The 21,578-nt window shown below is 44.0% G+C and overlaps 2 protein-coding genes across 2 annotated transcripts in view; both read right to left on the bottom strand.

The window, feature by feature from the left end:
* Positions 1-4,116: 4,116 nt before the first annotated feature.
* TMEM42 (transmembrane protein 42) lies at positions 4,117-11,838 on the bottom strand. Its single transcript, XM_074150870.1, has 3 exons — positions 11,725-11,838; positions 6,682-6,828; positions 4,117-5,319 (listed from the first exon to the last, which is right to left on the bottom strand). Exons 1-3 carry the CDS (start codon positions 11,836-11,838, stop codon positions 5,176-5,178), a joined length of 405 nt encoding a protein of 134 aa, XP_074006971.1. The 3' UTR covers positions 4,117-5,175.
* Positions 11,839-13,776: 1,938 nt separating this feature from the next.
* KIF15 (kinesin family member 15) overlaps positions 13,777-21,578 on the bottom strand; it is a 37,665-nt gene continuing 29,863 nt past the window's right edge. The window contains exons 28-35 of the mRNA XM_074150240.1: positions 20,968-21,072; positions 20,505-20,669; positions 19,957-20,063; positions 17,296-17,368; positions 16,699-16,736; positions 14,882-15,047; positions 14,324-14,455; positions 13,777-13,848 (exon numbers count right to left, since the gene is read on the bottom strand). Of these exons, the coding sequence (XP_074006341.1) occupies positions 13,777-13,848; positions 14,324-14,455; positions 14,882-15,047; positions 16,699-16,736; positions 17,296-17,368; positions 19,957-20,063; positions 20,505-20,669; positions 20,968-21,072 (858 nt within the window). The remainder of the gene's footprint in view (positions 13,849-14,323; positions 14,456-14,881; positions 15,048-16,698; positions 16,737-17,295; positions 17,369-19,956; positions 20,064-20,504; positions 20,670-20,967; positions 21,073-21,578) is intronic.

The raw sequence follows: 21,578 nt of genomic DNA, 5'->3' as shown, positions 1-21,578 counted from the left end.
ACTTCTGGCTCTCCTGGGAAGGAGCTCACCCCACATGTTTCTCTGAGACCAAGCGAGCTGCAGGCAGCGTATGGTTTGCTGTGGGTGAGTGCCCACCCTGTGCAATTCCCCTCCGCAGCCCTCGGACCCCCAAAATGAAGGCTTGCTGCTGGCACCAAGAACGCATCAGGTTAGTACCCGTTTATTCATCACTTCATGTTTGTTTTGTGACAGCCAAGGTCAGAGCCGTGACACCATTCTTCTGGTGTATTGAGTCACCACGACTTCCTTCTTCAAAAACACCCCACTGCTTGCAGTATTTCAGCGGAATTAAGCGTTTGTGACATCCTTGCAATGTGGTCAATACCTAAGGTCCCTAAAGCGTCAACTCAGGGCACTCAATCAAATTGCTTGAAAATTTCAAATATACCAAACTCGGCAGAACAATCTACTGATCTTATTTATCACATCCACTTCTACTACTTATCATCCGGGTAAACATACCCTCCTTCAAGTTATTTTGATATATGCTGTGACTGAGCTGCTGTACAAACCGTCCAAGTTTCAGTGGCTTCTCGTTCAATGACAACAGGGATATTTCTCAGGTTTTATGTATAGTTCCTTATCTAATCAGTCAAACTATGCTTTAGGGTTCAACTGCCACTATAATTTCATTTGGCCTTGTTCCTTGTAAAGGTATAAAAGGTATTATTTACCTTCGAATACAATACTCTTGGGACTTATTTATACAACAGATTTTTCAAAACACTTCCCACCATTAATTCAACAATACTTACTTCAGTCTTCATGAGCGACACCGGGAGCCTTGCTGTTAACCATGCATCTGCCTCTTCTTCTGGTTAAAGCGTGACATGGTATAGCCCTGTCTGAGGAAAATCTCGTGACCAAGACGCTGAAAAATTAGTGTTTGAGAATGAGGGGAAGGTGCAGGAAAGACTCATTACAGCCAACCCCTGGGAGATGTGCAAACAAAAGTGTATTTTGCTGGAATTTGAATGGAAATGTGTGCCCGAAGACTTTTCTCTAAAAACACCTTGGATCAAGTGTCCAAAAACTCCATGCAAGCACACTACTGCAGTTCCCAGATAAGAATAACCCACCTTCAGCCACAGTAAACCAAGGTCTTACGGTTAGCCGTGATCTTCAGCCACCTTACAAGTCCTACCACATTTGAACCGCTCAAACACAGCTTGCTCATTAGTCTCACATCACTTTATTGTGTGTGTGTGGGGTGTCTAAAAATATCTGCAAATGTTAAATTTCAGCCATTGAGCTTTGGACAGTGTTTTAATTTGGAAATGCGGGTACCTCTGTTTGAGATCACCTCCAGCCGTATTTTGGATGCCCACACACGAAGCACTTACCAGAAGCGCACCGCTTTGCTGTAGGGTGACTACACTCGTCCTTGCAGCCCTGGCACCACGCTGACAAGCAACACCAGCAGATGTAGGCTAAACCCCTGTGTACATAGAGGAGAGGGATTCTGCGAAAAACCGCACCCTGCTCAGCTATCTTTTCCTCCCACAGGAATCAGAAGAAAACTCATTTCCGTTCCCACCTTCCAAATATTTACGACAGCAAATTTACAGCCCTTGTTTACGTACTTCCACCTTAAAAGTGAGCATTACCAAGTAAAACGCTCCCTACGCTTTCTATGTATGTGCAAACATCTCCCAGACCTTGACCTCCAACGGCTGTAATGAAGAAATGTCAGTGTTGAGATAGTCCATGCTAAATCACGGAATCACGGAATTCTCAGAGTTGGAAGGGACCTCTAGAGGTCATCTAGTCCAACTCCCCTGCTGAAGCAGGATTGCTCAGAGCACATCACTCAGGACTGCATCCAGGCGGGTCTTGAAAATCTCCAGAGAATGGAACTCCACGACCTCCCTGGGCAGCCTGTTCCAGGGCTCTGTCACCCTCACCATAAAGAATTTTCTCCTCATATTTGAATGGAACTTCCCATGTTCCAGCTTGTGCCCGTTGCCCCTCGTCCTATCACTGGAAACCACTGAAAAGAGTCCAGGTCCATCATCCTTCAACCCACCCTTTAGGTACTTGTAAGCATAGATAAGGTCTCCCCTCAGCCTTCTCTTCTCCAGGCTAAAGAGCCCCAGCTCTTTGAGCCTTTCCTCATAAGGGAGATGCTCCAATCCCTTAATCATCTTTGTTGCCCTATGTTGGACTCTCTCCAGTAGTTCCCTGTCTCTCTTGAACTGGGGAGCCCAGAACTGGACACAATATTCCAGTTGTGGCCTCACCAGTGCAGAGTAGAGGGGAAGAATGACCTCCCTTGACCTACTGGCCACACTCTTCCCTACGCAGCCCAGGATCCCATTGGCCCTCTTGGCAACAATGGCACATTGCTGGCTCATGGAAAGTTTGCTATCCACCAGGACTCCCAGATCCTTCTCCTCAGTAGTGCTTTCCAGAAGATCCATTCCTAACCTATATTGGTGCCTGGGGTTCTTCCTCCCCAGGTGCAGGACCCTACACTTGCCCTTGTTGAACCTCATTAGGTTCTTCTCTGCCCAGCTCTCCAGCCTGTCCAGGTCATGCTGGATGGCGGCACAGCCCCCTGGAGTGTCAGCCAGCCCTCCCAGTTTGGTATCATCAGCGAACATGCTGAGGATACACTCTGTCCCCTTGTCCAGGTCATTGATGAGAATATTGAACAGGACTGGGCTGAGTATTGACCCCTGAGGGACACCGCTGGTTACAGGCCTCCAACTTGACCCTGCTTCATTAATCACAACCCTCTGAGTTCTGTCACACAGCCAGCTCTCAATCCACCTCATTGCCCCCTCATCTAGCCCACACTTCCTTAACTTTCTAAGGAGGATGTTATGGGAGACAGTGTCAAAAGCCTTGCCGAAGTCAAGGTAGATGACATCTGCTGCTCTCCCTTCATCCAGCCATCCAGTTATAACATCATAGAAGGCCATCAGATTGGTCGAGCATGATTTACCCTTGGTAAATCTGTATTGACCACTTCCAGTAACTTCTTGATCTTCAATGTGTTTGGAGATGACATCTAGAACGAGTCTCTCCATTATTTTCCCAGGGGCAGAGGTGAGACTAATTGGCCTGTAGTTCCCTGTGTCCTCCTTCTTGCCCTTTTTGTAGACTGGTGTGATATTTGCCTTCCTCCAGTCCTCAGGCACTTCACCTGTTCTCCAAGACCTCTCAAAAATGATGGAGAGCGGCTCAGCAATAATATCTGCCAGTTCTCTCAGCACTCATGGGTGCATCTCATCAGGGCCCATGGACTTGTGTATGTCTAGTTTGGCCAAGTGGTCTCTAACCCAGTCCTCCAAGACAGTTTTGGTAACAGCCAAATCAACCAGAGGAGAGATCATGGTCCTTTTCCTGCTGTTTGTGCAAAGGCAGCCACAGCTTACAGATGGCTGAGAGTTAATAACGAGGGCAAACAAATCCAGCCCACAACTTTTATTATTTCTTCATCATGTACTTGGAAATGCATAGCTCCTGGTTGTCATCTCCGCAAACCAATTTGAGGTATGCTGGGTCACTGCGTCAAGTCCCTGTTTCACAGCTGGCCGAACGTGTCCCACTCCTCTCTCTGCTGCTACCCAAAGAGCTCCCCACGTGCAAGCACCCATGCTGGTAAGGGGGAAAGGCACTCGGAGTGCTCTGTCCTCTTCCTCACCACATATGGAGCTCCTCTCTTCGGAGGGGAAGACTTACGAGCACACTGCAGAGAGAAACAAAGGCTTTGCCCCTCTTGGGACACGGCTGCCCGATGTGATGAGCTAGGATGCTCTCCTGAAGCAGAGGACTTGGAGCAAGCAGCTCCCACCTTCTTCTGGGGACACCGACTTCTCACCTTTCTGATACAAAGGAGGAAAAGGCACGAACTCAGCTCCCGTAGCATTTCTACCCACAAGTCTATTGTTACGCTTCTGCTGGACACAGCGCAGACCTGTCAGTCACGACAAACCTAACAGGCTCTGATACGGAGGCTTGCAGAAATGTGTCCTTAGGTTTTCTGCACATGCCACAGACGTGACTCACCTTCTGTGGTTACAAGAAGACAGAGACAATCTGTCAAGCCCAGAGCAAACAAGTGATATCACCAGCATGATGCATACATTTCTAGGCATGATTTTACTTCTTGATTAGGATTACAACTAAAAAATTCCCAAGTAAAACAACATGTGTGGGCATGGGAAAGAAGTCAGTTCCTTAGTAATGACAATTCCTGACACATGGAGTGTGTTAACAGGCATCTCATCCTGACCACAGAGTCACCACTGGCCCTAAAGGTAGCACGTGTGTGGGTACCAGTGGTCTGGTTGATCACATTGCACAAATGGGAATCAGCATCATCCAGAGGTGTAAAAAAATGTTGCTTGAGAAACCCAATTTTACCAAATGTTAATGCAATTGCCAACTTAAGCAAGTGAGGGGAACAGGGAGGAGACGGAATGTGCTGAACATGGACAACCTCAGTGAAAGCAGCTGCCTATTGACATGCAGCCTGTTGTATTCTCCCAAAAAATACAGTCTGATCTACACAAACCAGGAATGGTGATCAAAAACCCATCCTGGTTAAGTTTAAAGGAAAGAGCAACAACTTTACAGTGAGTAACATGTCAGGAATGGGTAAGTGGCAATTACAGGCCTCAGATATAAATGGCAAATTAAAAGGTCCATGTGACTGATAAAGGAAGCTGAAGGAATTAATGAAAGGCTCCACAGCCTTCCAGGCAACAGGACCTTAGGGCAGGTACAGGGCTATTTTGAGAGGAAGGAAGTCAGGAACAGCAGAGAAGAACTATCAGCTGCCTTCAGTCTACTTCTGACTGCTTTTCTATTTTGGGAAGGGTCCTCTTATGGAAAAGTACTGATGCACAGGCACCTTCTACAGCCACCATGTTTACTTTCAGCCTTCCCTGAACTGGGAAAGCTCTGCAGCCACAGAGTGTGAAGAGGAGGAGTGGCTGATAAGCCTCTGGCCCTGATTTCCACAATACTGACTCAGAGTCAACCAGTTCCCTCCGAGGCTGTCACTGCCACCACACCACTGCTGGGAAAGATGCGGCCAGTATGACTTTGTAAGCTGGCAGATCAGCAGGTGAGCAGGGTCCCCAGGTCCATCAGGGATGTAGGCTGGCGAGGGGTGGCATGGCACTGTGCCCCCTCCAGCAGTCATCACGCCTCCTTCTTCTCCACTGGAAGCCATGCCATCCGGGGTGCAGCTGTGTGCAGCAGCACGAGGCCACAGAGCGTCACAGTGAGGCCGACCCACCACAGAGGCGTCCACGTCTCCCCGAAGAGAAGTCTGCCCAGCATGGCCTGTAGGAAAGGACAGAGACAAAGCTTTGCTGGGCTGAGCTGCCTCAAAGCCTGCTGCACTGCCAGAGCTGCAGTGACTTCTGCTGGGAGAGCTGGCCCAGGAAAAAACCTGCTTGAGGAAAGTCCTGCTGGGACCACCAACAGAAACGGCTGCTGCAGGTGATGTTGGAGATGACCTACTCTAGAATCCAGCCAGTTCTGGTCCCAAAACAGGATTTTGGTAGATGCGCACATGCCTTGCTGCCTTTCCAGCACCTCTCAGGAGCCAAATGTCCAGTCAACTGGGTGACTCTGGTCGACAAAAAAAAAAAAAAAAAAAAAAAAAAAAAAAGGCACCACTGACTTGAGTTTTGGACACCACCATGAGCTGGCTGCGAGTTGTCAGAGGACAGAAAAAAAAAGATTTGCTGCTGAGAGTGAAGAGTGAGCAGAAAAAACATGCAGGTCAAAAATGCTCTTGCTGTCACTAGAGGCAGTGCATCTTCACAGCCAGCTAGGGTGGCTTTGGCTTGTCACAGGTGGTGTTGCAAAGGAAAAGTAAAACAAAGCAAGGCTCCTCCTCTCAATTACAAAAATTCAGTAAATCACAGAATAATATGGGGTTGGAAGGGACCTCTGGAGATCATCTAGTCCAAGCAGGTCCACCCAGAGCAAGTTGCACAGGAGCGTGTTCAGGCGGGTTTTGAACGTCTCCAGAGCCGGAGACTCCACCACCTCTCTGGGCAGCCCATTCCAGTGCTCTGCCACCCTCAAAGCGAAGAAGTTCCTCCTCATGTTTAGGTAGAACTTCTTATGTTCAAGTTTGTGCCCATTTCCTCTTCTTCAATCCCTGGGCACCACTGAAAACAGACCGGCCCCATCCTCTTGACACTTTCCCTTTAAGTATTTATAAGCATTGATCAGATCCCGCCCCTCAGCCTTCTCTTCTCCTGACTAAAAAGGCCAAAGTCCCTCAGCCTTTCCTCGTAAGAGAGATGGTCCAGGCCCCTCATCATTTTCGTAGCCCTCTGGTGTACCCTCTCTATCAGTTCCCTGTCCTTCCTGAACTGGGGAGCCCAGAACTGGACACAGTACTTCAGATGGGGCCTCACCAGGGCAGAGTAGAGTTATGTTACAGCTTCTGCAATTCACAGCATGGGCAGCAGCGCCCTTCCTCCTGCACCACCCAGAAAAGTCCTACAGTCTCTGCTGTGGACAACTGTCAGAGCATCTGAGGCCCGATACAATCGTTTCAGGACTGCCTGTAACTCTCACTCTGCAGCCAGTGATGACGTTCACACTGGGAGATGAGTGTCCAGTGTGACCGTTCCCACAGCGCTGTGCTCCTCCAGGCTTCAGCGCCTGGGGAAGGGATCTACTCACCGAAGAGATGAAGTTGGAGGCCGTCGTCGTCACAGAGGCAGCGGCTGAGGAGGAGGAGAGTCGCAGGGCTTTTGCAAAGACCGTCCACATCACCGCGTTGCACGCAAACACCAAGCCAACACAGCCGATGCGAAGCAGGACGGTCAGCTGTAGGACAATAGGGAAAAACTTGTGTATTTTCACTTCACTGACCCCTCGTTCACCCTCACTATTTCACGAGCACTTTGGAGCAAAACCTAATGGCGTAGGCTGGTATAAAATGAAGAGGAATATATTAAATTGCAGAAGGAAACAGAAGTGACAAAACAGCCTTGGATGGGGTATGACCCTGGCGCGTCCTGCTGTGAATTCAGGCTCAGACCACAAGCTGGGAAGGGCCAGGACACTGTACAACAGCTGCCATGCCAGAAGCCAAACCCCAGAAAACTCTCAAGCTCTTGACATGGGCCACACGCAATCCGGTGAAATGCCCTTCACCCGTCGCCAGATGTATGGAAAGGGGTGGAATGCAGCCCTGCCAGGAACATCGAAGCTGTATGTGGTCCAGGACCCATCAGTTGTGAATTAAGGCTGAGATAAGCGTTTCCAAAGCACTGGTCCTCACCACCTCCCCATGACCCGGCCTGCCTTACTGCTGCAGCGAGGGCAGAGCAGGGTCCCCTGGGAGGAAAGTAAGAGCTGAGAGGCTTCATGTCTTATTTTGCATGCTTGCCTGGAAAGCAGATTTACTGGGAGCTCTCTGTTCCAGCGTTTAGCAGCAACAAACCCACCTCTGCATTCAAGGGCCTTCAAGGCCAACTAGGTTCTCAAGAAGGATCTCTGTCCTTAGACAACCCAACAAGATATTTAACAGTCCCAGCCTGGAAAAAGGGCAGAGTTTTGCCTAGAAAGCCTTCACCATTCGCAGTCTCCTCCCGCACCCACAGTTTCAGTTGCTGTGGTCATCTCCCTAGCCGAGTGTCATTTACTTGACGTGAAGACACCAAGGGAGGAAATCACAGGCAGATCATTGACTCTTGCAAGCACTGAGGGAGCACGCAAGGGCAAGGTACAGGAAGGTTTTGTCTAAGCCCACAGGAATCATACCTTCATGGCCTGTCACTTCTCTCAGTCCATGGTGGGATCCACCTTGAAGCAGAGATGTAGGCATGAAGCCACCAACAAACACAGCTGAGAGGTGGCACTTGCCCCATGGGAACAGCTGCCCAAATCAATGGGTGCCACCAACTGTGCTCTGCTCCCACTCTGAAGAAGAAATTATTAACCATGAGCTAGGGGAGGCCACAGGGATTTCTAAAGCAAGTGATGCAGCATGTACAAGGCTAAAAAGCAAAGATGCGATGCGATGCGATGCGATGCGATGCGATGCGATGCGATGCGATGCGATGCGATGCGATGCGATGCGATGCGATGCGATGCGATGCGATGCGATGCGATGCGATGCGATGCGATGCGATGCGATGCGATGCGATGCGATGCGATGCGATGCCCTGCTCAATGGCTGGCACAAGCTCTCTGAGGCTCACCCCATCCCAGAGAGGGATGGTTGAGGTGTTCAGCCTCATCTCACCCTGCTCATGGCAATGGTCTCCACCTTTATCAGGGCAAAGGTAAAGGATCCCAAACGATTCCCACCTGTGAAGCACTTTGCTTTCCCACTGCTGCAGTGGCAAATTCTGTGGAGAGGAATAAGAGGGACAACTGTGCCCAGCTGCTACTGGCCTTGTGGGGAAGAAACCTGCTGCTGTGTTATGGCTCACTGTGGCATGGGGTTTGCCTCCTGGCTTCACCCTTAACCTGTTTGGGCAGTTTTACCTTGCGCAGGGCAGTTGTGTATGTCCACGTAAGCCTCTAGTGGGTAGGCAGACTCGGGCACAAAGAGATGAGAGGGGAAAACAACTCTCTGTGTTTCACCTAAATTCAGTATATTCTTTTCTGGATCAGAAAGAGCCTACCATGGTGTGCTGCTGGGGAAAAAAAAGTGCTGGGGAAAAAAAAGTCTTAAGAAAAAGACATCTTGTTAGTGTCTTCAACCACACACCAGAGGGTGTAGAGAGGATGGAGCCCAGGCTCTTCTCTGAGGTGCGTTGGGATATGACAAGAGGCAGCAAGTAAATGTTGGAACAAGTGAAGTTTTGATCTGTTACAAGGGGAAAAAAAAAGGTGATCAAACACTGGAACAGAGGTCACGGGCTCTCCAACCCTGGAGATACGCAAAGCTTGACTGGAGAAATGAGTAAACTGTTGCAGAACAGGCTAGACATCCAAAGGTCTTTACTGACCTGAATTGGTCTGCAAGTCTGTTAGTGCTGGAGAAAAGCTGATTCCTACCATCACAGCAACTATGCTATCTTTAAAAGTGACCCTGAACCCATGGTTTTCTTCTATTCTTCTTCTATTGCAGAGCTAGGGAAATCATCTGCACTGTGCTCTGCAGGTGCCATGTGCCCCAATGGAAGGGTTTCCAGAGAGAGGTTGAGTCCCTCTGCATCCTGGGCAGAGAAGTGGTCATCGCAATGGCACGCAGGCAGAGAGATAGGAACATCCCCAGGTGTTCCCCACAAGGAAGGAGGGAGGTAGAAATTCTTCTCCTGCCAAGAGCTCAGCCATGCCAGCCCAGTGAGTCAAGGATTACTGTTCTGATTGCTTTTCTAACAGGAGATTAATTTCAGTGTACATTTCAGATAATCCAGAATTACTCCCAAATTGGCAGAAGTAATTTTAGATGAAGTTTGGCAGGGGAGAGGGGAAAGTAAAGAAAACCTTTGTTCAAGTGAAATGACCCCTCCTGGTAAGTCTCTCTCAGGCTGAGCCATTGCAGCACATCCTTCTGGACGGGAAATCCATCTTTGTGCTGCCGTGGAGTTTCCTGTTACCCTACGTCCTAACCTCTGAGAAGTGTCAATACACTTTTTAACATTTGCTGCCACTTTCACACTGCACAAGTGATGGCCGCTCCCTTAGACTTATTTGCCGGTTTCTGTAGTTCTTCCTCAAACACAAAACTCCTTGAATCTCTGTCGCCTTGTGGCTGCTCTGCAGAAATGCCTTTCTAGCCAGCGTGCAGGATTCAAACACCAATTATGGCATTTACTTAAAACTATTAGTTTGACAGCTAAACTGATTAATTTACTTCACAATTACCACCTGGAATGGACCTGAAAGAAGTAGCTGGAGGAACAAATTTGTTCAGAAAAAAGAAACAATCATAGAAGTTGGAAGGACCTCTGGAGATCATCTGGTCCAATCCCTCAGCACCTAGAGCAGGTTGCCCAGGACTGTATCGAGACAGCATCTGACTATCTCCAAGGATGGAGACTCCACAACCTCTCTGGGCAACCTGTGCCAGTGCTCAGTCACCCTCATGGTGAAAAAGTGTCTCCTGATATTCAGGAGGAACCTCCTGTGTTTCAGTTTGTGAACTGAAACATCAGCCTCTAGCCCTCTGACCATCGCCTCTGGTCCTGTCACTGTGCATCACAGGAAAGAGCCTGGCTCTGTCATCTGTGCGCCCTCCCTTCAGGTATTTATACCCATTGATGAGATCCCCCTGAGCCTTCTCCAGGCTGAACCATCCCAGATCTCTCAGTCTTTCCTTATAGGAGAGATTCTCTGGTCCCTTCATCATCTTCCAGGCCCTTTGCTGGACTCTCTCCAGTAGCTCTATCTCATTTTTGTACTGAGGAGCCCAGAACTGGACCCAGCACTCCAGGTGTGGCCTCACCGGTGCTGAGTAGAGGGGAAGGATCACTTCCCTTGACCTGCTCGCAAGACTCTACCTCAATGATGCTCCCCTTTTTCATAGCACCTTCAAAAAAACACCAAAACCCAAACACCCAACAAATCGGCAATATTTCTATAAATTTCAAAGGAGAAAAATATTCAGAAAAGATGTTGTCAATACGTTCAGTAATTCCACGCTCTGCTTTGCTGTCAGTGGAGAGCACAATTTTTTTGGAGGGGACTGGGAAGCGTATCAGGATTTAAATTTTTGATTCTCCTTTCTGCCACCCTTTCTGCTTTATCAGAAAGGACCAAAAGGACTGGCGAGTACTGAGTTTTTGCCCTTTTTATCCATCTCTTATAACAACACAAGCTGATTTTTTTTTTTCCCGATGTGAGGCTGGATTTTTTTGTCAGATCTGATTTCTCTCGTGGGCTTCTCCTCCAGATTTCAGGTCCTAATGTACGTTCGCCATACGAGTAACAACCCCTGCTGTGTCCTGAAACGAGTCCCTCCCTGGTGTGTTTTTACGCTACGTGTACATCTCGGCATCTCCCCGCTCACGCACCGTCTTGTGCACGTCTCCACCTCTGCGAGGGTTTCACCTCTGTAGGTAAGGACAAGCGGGTGCTGGAGGTGAAAGGCCAACAGTCCCACGTGGCCTGACACGTAAGGAGGTTTGAGAAACGCGACTGAGATAAAGACCGTCCCTTACAAACACCCCAAGGAGAGCCTGACCGGGGGCATGGAGCTGCACGGTGGACACCAACAGCTCCACATCCCTGCTCCTGCCAGGAGCGAGCAGAAACAGAAGTACTGACAGAGCAAGGCTGATGTTATTAGCCTGAAGCAGAGGCTAAGAACTCGCACTCCATACCCAAGGCTAAGAACCAGTGCTCCATACCCAAGGGCCCCAACACCCTGCTTTTAAAGTAAAACTGACGTAAAGCCGCTGTAAAGGTAGCTTTTCACAGTTGGGACTTGGTTTCAGGCATTCCCGTGGCGTGCTGGGGAACTCCTCCTCTTTCCCACCCCAGCAGCCCGGCTCCTCGCCCGCCTGCTCTCCGTGCGCACCCCCGCAGCCCCCCGCCGGGCTCCCTCGGGAGGCGGGACACGGCCCGGCCCTCCCGCTTTCCCAGCAAACCCCTCCGAAGGCAAGCGCGGGGCAACCCCTGGAGAGGCAGAAGGAAGAACCAGCCAGTTTCCTCCCATCACGGATGCTGCGACCAGAAGGGAAGCGCTAAGGCCTGTCAGGGGCGTGGGGACGGGAGCGGGCCGCAGGGAAGCCGCTTCCCTCCACCGATTTCCTCCTTCCTTACCCAGCCTCCGGCCGCCTCCCCGCCCGGCCTCAGCGCCAGTTTCGCCGCGGCGGCCGCCGCCGCCCCCAGCAGCCCCGCAGCCGCCGCCGCCCCGCCGCCCGCCCGCAAGCCCATGCCGGGCCCGCCGCCCCTCCGCCGCCACCGCCCCTCCGCCTTCCGGGGCGCGGCCCAGCGCGGCACCGCCCCTGCGCGGGAGCGGGGAGAGCGGCGGCAGCGGGGCTGGGTTCGTGGGATCAGATTATTTGGTTTGGGTTGGAAGGGACCTTCAAGATCATGGAGTTCCAACCCCCCTGCCATGGGCAGGGACACCTCCCACCAAAAGCTGGATGCTCAAAGCCCCATCCAGCCTGGTCTTGAACACTTCCAGGGATGGGGCAGCCACAGCTTCTCTGGGCAACCTCTTCCAGGGTCCCACCACCCTCCAAGGAAAGAATTTCTTCCTAATACCTAACCTAAATCTCCCCTCTTCCAGTTTGATGCCATTACTGAAGTGTTGCTGAAGGGGAAAGAAAAACGCCCAACAGGCAATGTTCATTTATATACAAAGACTTTATTTAAAAAAAAAGTATAGAGTACAAGAACAACGTAGGTCGGACTGTAGACGTACAACACAGAAAGGCTCAGGAGTCACCACGCGTGCAGCAGGGACCCTGCCTCCCCATCCAGGGAGGGGTGGAAAACCCTGCCCGCATGGAAACAGTCACACAAGACAGAGAGCTGCTCTGAGGAACATTGTAAACTCAGAAAACAACAACAACAAAAAAAAAGGGCACAGAAGACAACAGCTTTGCGGTCCGAGACAAACCCCTCAAGACTGCTAGTAATGGTCGTTAGTTAAAAGATCTGAGCTCGATTATTACTTGTCTACAAAAAAAAAAAGCGCCTCCCTAAGTTAAGGTCTTTTTTTTTTTTGCTTCTCTACTCCACATCGAAGTTCAAGTAGAAACAAATTTGCAGAATTAAGCAACTTTAAAATTCATAGATAAGCTGGGAGGAAATTCCTTCCCCTCAGACAAACCCTCGGTGTCCAGCCCTTTACTTGACACGCATCTTTCTCGTCATTCCCTTTTGCCCCATCGCTCCTGGGCAAAAGCAGTAATGTACAAAGTAGCCAAAATTAGAATGACTGTAAAAAAAAAGAAAAAAGCTAGACGCACAAGCGTTTGGTATCGGGATATAAATCAACGTTTTGTGTTCCGCTAATAAAAAAGTTTCAGTTATTTGCAATAAATCTTAAGTGCGATTAAATGAGCTTATGCTTATACGCCCTAAAACGTTCTGCATATTTTCATGTCTTGTTTCTTAACATTCCCAACTTATGTTTCCTAAGAAAATGGTTGTGAAATACTTCAAAAGAATTTCCTACAATGATAATATAGAGATCCGCTTTAAGTTTACACTGGGGAAAAATGTTAAAAAAGCATTTTAATTTCAAATAAAGAAAGAAAGGAACACAAAGGTAAAAAGATATTTATAGTAGTATTTACAAGCCTATTACTAAATTCACATTCCTGCTTTACTGAACAAACTTCAACATGAAAATTAATTTTTAAGCAACCTGTAAGTATGAATAGTTAATAAATTTGACAAATTCATTTAAACCCAGTAAAAACACTATGTTTAGCTAAAAAAAAACAACCCAAAACGATAAAGAAATAGTGCTTTTTAAAATTCGGCTCTGGTGGAAAATGTACCATTTCAGAAGAGGTAGGAACCTGAATAAAAGCACAAAAGGAAACAAAAATCCAGATGCATTTCCAGTGAGAAAGCTTTTCCTTGGCAAAGTACAAAAGTTTCAAGGAAGTATCATCCAGCACCTACACAAAATCAGTTTTGGAAAAAATTATAGGAAGGTGTTAATACGTCATTGAAAGCTGCCCGCTTGGCTGGCGTAAAATTCTTCACTAAAAGTTATCACCAGCAGAAAATCCAGGAACAAAAATACTTGATTATTCTAGGACCACAGCAAAAGTCAAGTTTGACAACTGGTTTTTGCTTATTCCATAGACTTTAAAAATATGGCTTTGCAGTTTTGTTTGTGTTGTTACAGCATTATAATCTACATACGTCACATTTTTTGGATTCTTTCAAAAAAGCATTTTCAACTCGCAGTTTTTCAGTCTCCTGTAAAACAGAAAACACAGGAGGGTGTTAAGGAAATTATACTCACTTCTTTCATATTTCTAAATTGATTTTAACCCAGAAAAACTGCCCTATGTTTAGCTAAAAAAAAAAATCATAAAGGAATTGTGCTTTTTAAACTTTGGCTCTGGTGGAAAATGTAGCATTTCAGAAGAGGCAAGAACCTGAATAAAAGCACAAAAGGAAACAAAAATCCAGGTGTGTTCCCCAGTGAGAAAGCTTTTCTTTGGCAAGGTACAAAATTTTCAAGGAAAAGTGTTTTATACACTATAAAATGGGGTGATTCTTGTCTGGGGCCTGTGAGGAGATAGACCAGCCATGACGTACACGACTGCATGAAACCAGAGTTATCTATTACTTTCCAACAGAAAAGCAAGAATTTTAGGTTTCATTCTCAAAGCTTTTCTCTCTTCTATGTCAGGCCATTACTTCACCTCTTTTCTACTCTGCAACTTACCTCAGTAAGTTTAGCATAATCTTTCTTCAGTTTCACAAGATACTGAATCTTCTGGTTTAGGTTTTGATGACCAAGTAATTTCCCGTTCTCCTCAGCGAGAGTGTCAACTTGCTTCCTCAGCAAGTCCATTTCCTGTAATTAGTAAATATATTGTGTACCTCTTAACTGTAGCCCCTCCTTCTCTTTGCAAAAGAAATAGCTTCTTTAAAACCATTAAGATATTAACGTTGAAGTTCGTTGTAACATATGATGCAAGAGTTGGTTCATTCAGGAAATATGTATTTGTTTTATGTCTCCTTAGGTACTACGTTAGATCCCTCTCTAAAGGGCAAAACCACCATTTGATTTGTATTAGGAATTGCAGTAGTGATTTTCCTACCCAGAGCTCCACTAGGGCGGGTAACTACTACAAATACAACTGAACCGCAAGACAAAACATTTTCAGAGGCAGGCTTTGATTGCTAATTAATTCAGAATATTGTCAAATTAGCACCAGCTCTACCTCTGCTGAGTAAGATTCTACTATAAAGACAATAAAAAAAGTTATACATATAGAACCTTTCCAATTCTGTCTCTCTCTTCATATGTTTCCTCCAGTTTTGATCTAATTTCTTCTTTTTCATGGAATGCTTTCAGCTCCAAAGCTCTTGTTCGTTCCATCTCCAGAGCCATTTCAAGACAAGTATTCTCCTTGATTTTGAGGGTATTTTTGGTCTCTTCTAATCTGCCAATATAAAAGCATCATATAATATTAAAAAACAACTAAAGAGCATACAACTGAATTAGTAAGTCATCCTTGGACATGTAGGAAGCTTCCTCTAAAAATACCCTTTTAAGACAATTTATTTTCCCTAGAACTTAGTGCTAACAAGGAAAAATTACATTCTGTTTCACAGCTTTTGAGTTTGATACAATGTCTTAACTAGATGGTGTTTTGGAGTTGCTCTGTTTTTTGGGAAGTCTGCTGTTTTCCTACAAGTCCACTCCTGAAAGAAAACAGAAGCTTCACCTGCAAGAACGCTAAGAATTCATCTAAGGCATATAAATTTGCCAGATGAACTTCGCTGCTCTTCAAGTTTCCCCTAAATTGCTTGTTTGTATATGGCTTTCCCCCAATAGACTTGCTGCTCAGAAACATCTCTAAACAGCCCAGAGATGGTCTGAGCTTCATTGGCCTGGTAGCAGAAGGACCACCGCTTTAGACAGATGTCTTTTCTGCTGACAATGTTTTAATTCTCCCGGGATCGCAGAACATTAAGCCATGCCATCAAACTTGGCAGCCTGTCACCTGATTATATGAACTTTAGTAATTTTGCATGTCTATTCAAATATTGCATAAATGAAAATGTTTTTGTCACTAGATTTGTTTCACTGAAGCCTGGTGTTTAAGACCTGCTGTATGAAAACAGAATTCACTCACTGCATATGTCAAGACATTTTATTGATGACAAAAGAATCCTTTTTCTCTTTGTACATTATTTGTTTTTATGAGATTAACACTAATAGTAGTTATTTCTATAAGCCTATTTCAGTCACCAGACAGGTATGAAAACCCAATGCATCGAATAGCAAAAGAACCCCTAATCAAAACTAGGGCTTCTGGAAAATTTAGTGTTAATCACTTTTGAAATGACCACGTTCATAAAACTTACCTTCATCCTTAGAAGTTATTTATATAGAAAGCATTCCATTAAATGTAAATAAGTAAAATATTAGGATATTCAGCCACTATGAATCCCGAAGCAATAAAGATTAGGAAAAGAATAACAGGGGCAAGTTATTTTTATCTACTAATTCAGTATTTTATTTCTTGACTGCTGCCCGTTCAAGATGTGAAACACTTGAATTTCTAGAACTACCCGTACAATACTGCAAACACAATCTAGGAATCCTCTAATAATAAACAATTTTCATTATTCAAGCTGAAGCACAAAAAGAAAATAGCATAAAAGAGCAAAGAATGAGATTAAGTTTAAAATTAAAATATTTCCAATCAAAAAAGAAATGAACAGTATTTCCATTTAATTTGCAAAGGAACATGCTTAGAATTCACTGCAAATAAAAGAATTCAAAACCCTATGCCATAGATAATTTTAAACAATTAAAAACATTTTTTCAATTTAAGTTTTTCTATGGTCCCACCTATTTCAGAGTATTTCCCAATATAATGCTACCCTTTCAGAATATGTAATAATAGGTGCTACTACCACCTACTGATGAGAAAGAGTAAGAACTTAATGTGTCTTGCAGAAGTGTAAGCATTTTTAAACTACATCTTTTACAATTCCAGATCTTGGGCTTCTATTGCTTAAATACACCTTTTTGGTATGAGTTTAATACAAGTCTCCAGTTGAACGAACAATATTTAAACTTACTCTGCTTTGATTTTCAGCATCTCCTCCATTGCTTTATTCTGTAAAAGTTCAGAAATAGTAGTTACATTCTTGATGTTTAATATACATATATTTAAAACTGTCACAACTGATGCTACCATACCTCATCTCAGATCCTACCAAAATCATCCTACTGTCCAGTAGGTTCATGTCTTTGCTATACGCACATATTGCCAATTTCATACCAGCACAAGTGCCCCACAGCAGTATCTCTGCCCATTCACACACAACAGAGCTCTAATGAGGGGTTCTCCTGTCCAGGAGATCCATGGCAACCTCTGCTGTAACATTAACTTCCCTTTGGCAGAGCCCTGACATTAGCAAGTGACACAATCTTCACTTTCCAGCTCTGTGGAGATGAGTCAGATTTAGTGATCTGAATCTGGTTTTGCTTATTGCACAATCTAACACCCAGTTCATCGGTGTTAGACCAAGACAGAAACCTTAAGAGAGAAGTATCAGGCTCTGTGTCTGTTGGAATTCACTAGAAATCAGTGTTTGTTTCACTGCCATGAAATAGAAAACATGTTAATACTTCACAGCAGGGAAACCACAACTGACATGAGAAGGGTAACATACCTTGGCGAGTCGTTCTTCAGCAATCTCCTCTTCTTTCTCTTTGAGATATTGAACATCAGTTTGTTTCTGGTCACTAGGAAGTCCAAGAATGTGAAAAGTTTCTTACAAACAGAGGAAACCAGTTGTAAAAACAACATCCTACCCAGATTAAGCCAGTAAGTGTGTGTAGCTGTCTTGACACACGCTTGTACTCAAAATACTAAAAAACTCTGGAAGGGTTTAAACTTTATATTCCAAGAACATCACATTTTCCTTTGTTAAGAGTATATAGTATAGAGGAACTAATGTTTTAATTAAAACAATTAAAAACATAATAACTATGCAAGTATATACTAGGCAGCTTCAGGATTGATGTAAACATTTTATTAGTACATGATGTCCACATGCATATAGAGTACAGAAAGCAACTCCTTCCTACAAGATCGTTGCTCAGTGGTCTTGACAAGTTAAGAAGGTAAAAGATTTTTGTATTCAGAAGACTTGGAAACTTTTTATTTTGTTAGTTTTTAATAAACATGACATTGGATGGAAGCAAAAGCAATAAAATTAAAATAACCCCTCAGACCAACACACCATTGGGACCACTTCTTTCTTGTAGTGTGCCTGCCATAAGGGAAGAACTTAATTGATTAACAGTTATTGTAATTTGATGCAATTATAAAAGGTAGCTATTTTCAAGTAACTTGAAATCTTTGTCAGCATATCTAGCTAGGGTGATTTAGTTTTTATATCTGGCATAAACAGCCTCAGTCAGAGAGTAAGCGTGTGTATGTGTGGATGAGTTTTTTGTTAATGTTAATTAAACACCATCTTATAAAGTCTAACATCTTCTGAGAACCAAAATAAAAATCATACATTTTCCGTGCTAAATTTTGGTACAACCCACTTCCAAAATCCACCCAAATTCATCCATTTCACAAATGGTTGGACAAAACTGCAACAATCTCAGTGGGTACTTACATGAATGTTAAAACCTCCAAGTTTAGAACCATTGGTTATGCTTGAGCCTTTCAAATTCTAGTACTGGTTGGCCTGTACCAGCTCCAAATTAGTGACCCGAGCCTGCTCCAGCTTAGCATTACAGAGCTGAAGGCTGACCTTTTCTCTCCAGCTTGCCCTTACCTTCCCTAACACTAAATACCAGAAGTGAGCAGACACCTAGTCTCGTGTTGTATTCTCAAACCTCCTCCAACGCAGTCCAAGATCCTCACATCTCATTACCTTGTCACACCAATGATTAAATCATCTCGCTCTTTAACACTGGGCCACACAAAAGATAACTGCTACCTGCTGCCATCAGCAGCTCCCATAAACTACGAGGCATGTCTGTTGTGAATATACCCACCTGAGACATATAAACCTGATTTCGCAGAGAGCATGCAACATACTATTAGCCTTTGGCCTGTTCGAACCACAACTCCTATCAATTAACAGCAGCTGGAAATTGTTAATGCTTATCAAAATTGTATCACAAGGTCCCAAGTCAGGAATCAATCAAGTGAGGAACAGAAAAGTAATGCTTTTCTGTGAAAAAATGGGTCCAAGTAACCTACTCCATGAACTGTGAACAACTAAGCCACAGAATCCAGTTTTTTATGGCAAGGCAACCGCTTCTTGTTTTTCTGTCATTCCCATTACAATTCACAACAGACTTTCAAATGTCTGTTGCAAACTAAGCAGAAGGCCCTAGAGACAACATCATCATTCAATATCCAACCTGATCTGCCCCACCTTATGCACAGAATGTTTTCCACAAATTAATCCCTTCATAATTGAAGATTCCGTATAATACATATAACACAGGGACAAATTGGAGACACCTGCACTTACAGCATCTTCTAATCGGAATACTTAATTTTGCAAAGTTAGTGTTCTTTTACATTAAATATTTATCGAAAAGTCAGTTCTAGAACTGACAACACTGATACTTTATTGAATAGAGATAAAAGTTCTGGAAAATATTTTTGATAAATTTAATAGGTAAAAATAAAATATTAAACTCCTACTAGCATTAAGTTGCTGTTTACTAAATTGCCCTTTAAAAAAGAATTGTCATTAAATAAACAACTATTTGCTGCCAGTTAAGATTTCTTTTCACAAGATGTAAAGCAGCAGATTTAATTCTTCACAAAATTGAAAACAAAAAAGGTAAGCCACAAACCAAAATACTTTCCATCCAAAACTAAGCTGTATGGATTACAGTTTAAACCAAACCCCAAGATATCTCCAATCTGAGGTACACAGCTTTTGTGAGGTACCGTCTTCTCAGAGGAAGTTCATTTCTTACCCTTAAAACCACAAGATGGAGAACTGTCTCCATTTATTTCTATGATAAAACTTGTGTTGACTTTATTGGGACATTTCCTTTCTACTGAATCCATAACTGCGCAATATGGCAATACATAATACGCAGGAAGGGCTACGCCTGTAATTAGTTTACATTCTATTTCCATTTCCTTTATAAAACTCTGTTGTATTTAAGAATTTGTGTTTAAAGACAATAAAGTTTACAAGCCAGTAAACAGTTTTTAGAGGAACGGCTGAGTCAATCTCTAATTATACGAACAATATGTAAGATTGCATTTCAAATAAGACCTGTAAATCTGTTTATCTTAATTGCTTCATGTGAAGACAGGTTTTTCTTGTTTTATTTTACTTTACCTGTTCTTGCTTATTCTCTGAGCTTCTACTAGGCTCTGTAAATTCCTGTTGCTCTCCACCAATATCTGCATTTCCAGACGCAAATTATCCAACTCATTTAATTGTTCCTAAGTAAGTGAAATAGGAAACATTTTATCTGAAGACCAAACTGCAATTCCTGTTTTCATTTCTAGTTGAACATGTTTTTGAGTAAAACAGAAGACAAAACATTTCTCAGAAAACAAGCACAGCTCTCTGGCAAAGATCTGCATTTAGTTTTGATTAGAAACTCGATTTAGAGTAAGTCAGAACAGTTTAATGAGCAAAAATGATGTTACTATTTGATATGCATGAACACGGAACAACTCAGTCCTCGGGAAAACATGATATATGGACATCTCAAGCAAGTTGTCATCATTTGTTACCAGCCTAGGTAAAGAGAAGACCAAGAACTGCCTCCTGTTTTAGTGGACAGACTACTGAGCAGAGCTCATTAAAAATCTGAACTCTGTATTCTGTCTTATTTTAACTTTACAAATTGCCTGTAGAGATTCTCTCATATACGGTACCTTCAGCCTTAGAATTTCATCATTTTTAGCTCTGCGTTCTTCATTCAGCTCATGTACAAGGTGCTCCAGATTTATTGCAGAAGCCCTCCGATCAGCTATTTCTTGCTCATGATTTTCCAAGATCTTTGCCAAATTCACATCAAACTTAGGGGGAGTCTTTGGACACTGGCGAGTTAAAAAAAAACAACAAAACCCACTCACAAACTATTTGTAAAGAACTGTTTCCCCTATGTATTGGTTATATATTTGAATACTTAATTGAGGACATATATTAATAAATTCCTGGCAGACAGATCATCAATAATACATTCAAGTAACAAACAAGGGGAATGGGATTTGACCATTCTTGATATATTATCATTTCTGGTCCCAGCCTGAAGCCATGCTGTAAAGTTTATTAGTCCCTTTTCAATGAGTTTTAACAATCATTACCATGAAAATGTTTCTCTCACAAACGCCGTACCTGTGGAAATGTTACTGAGGATGAGTCCATAAAGCAATCTATTTGCTTCATTTTTATTTCATATTCATTCTTCCTCTTCTCCATTTCTTCTGTCATTTTATCCAACTATTAGAAACCCAATTAGAATTAAATTAGCTCATAATACACAAAAAATATTGCAGAAAACAGCAGCCAGATACCTGTTTTGAGCAAGCTTAAGTACACCATGCTATTTTAGATTACCTCAGACTTCAGTTTGGTGACTGTTTGCTATATTTACCTAATAACTGTTAATCATTCGATAGTTGCACGTAACAAGCATTTTTTGAAAGCATATATGCTGCATACTGTGTAGTTCATCTGAATTTTGTTCTTGGTGTTGGTATTTGGTTTTTTTTTTTGCCTTGCTGAAACAATCTACCTTTCAAAGGGCTTGCCAGCACAGAAAAACTCTTATGAACTTTGTTGGCAGACATTACTGATCAAAACATAAATTGATGCAAGCTAAGATTTCACTGGTATAGATTTAATTAGTTTCCTCAAAGGGAATATGCTAACATGACAAAAAGACTGTTCTTTCCAAAATAACTTATCCTTATTAGAGTTTTTGCCAATACAAATAAACCATTTAG

This window comes from Numenius arquata, chromosome 7, assembly GCF_964106895.1.
Source record: "Numenius arquata chromosome 7, bNumArq3.hap1.1, whole genome shotgun sequence".
NCBI lineage: Eukaryota > Metazoa > Chordata > Aves > Charadriiformes > Scolopacidae > Numenius > Numenius arquata.
Note: the sequence above shows the minus strand (reverse complement) of the source record. Positions and strands in the feature narration are given on the sequence as shown.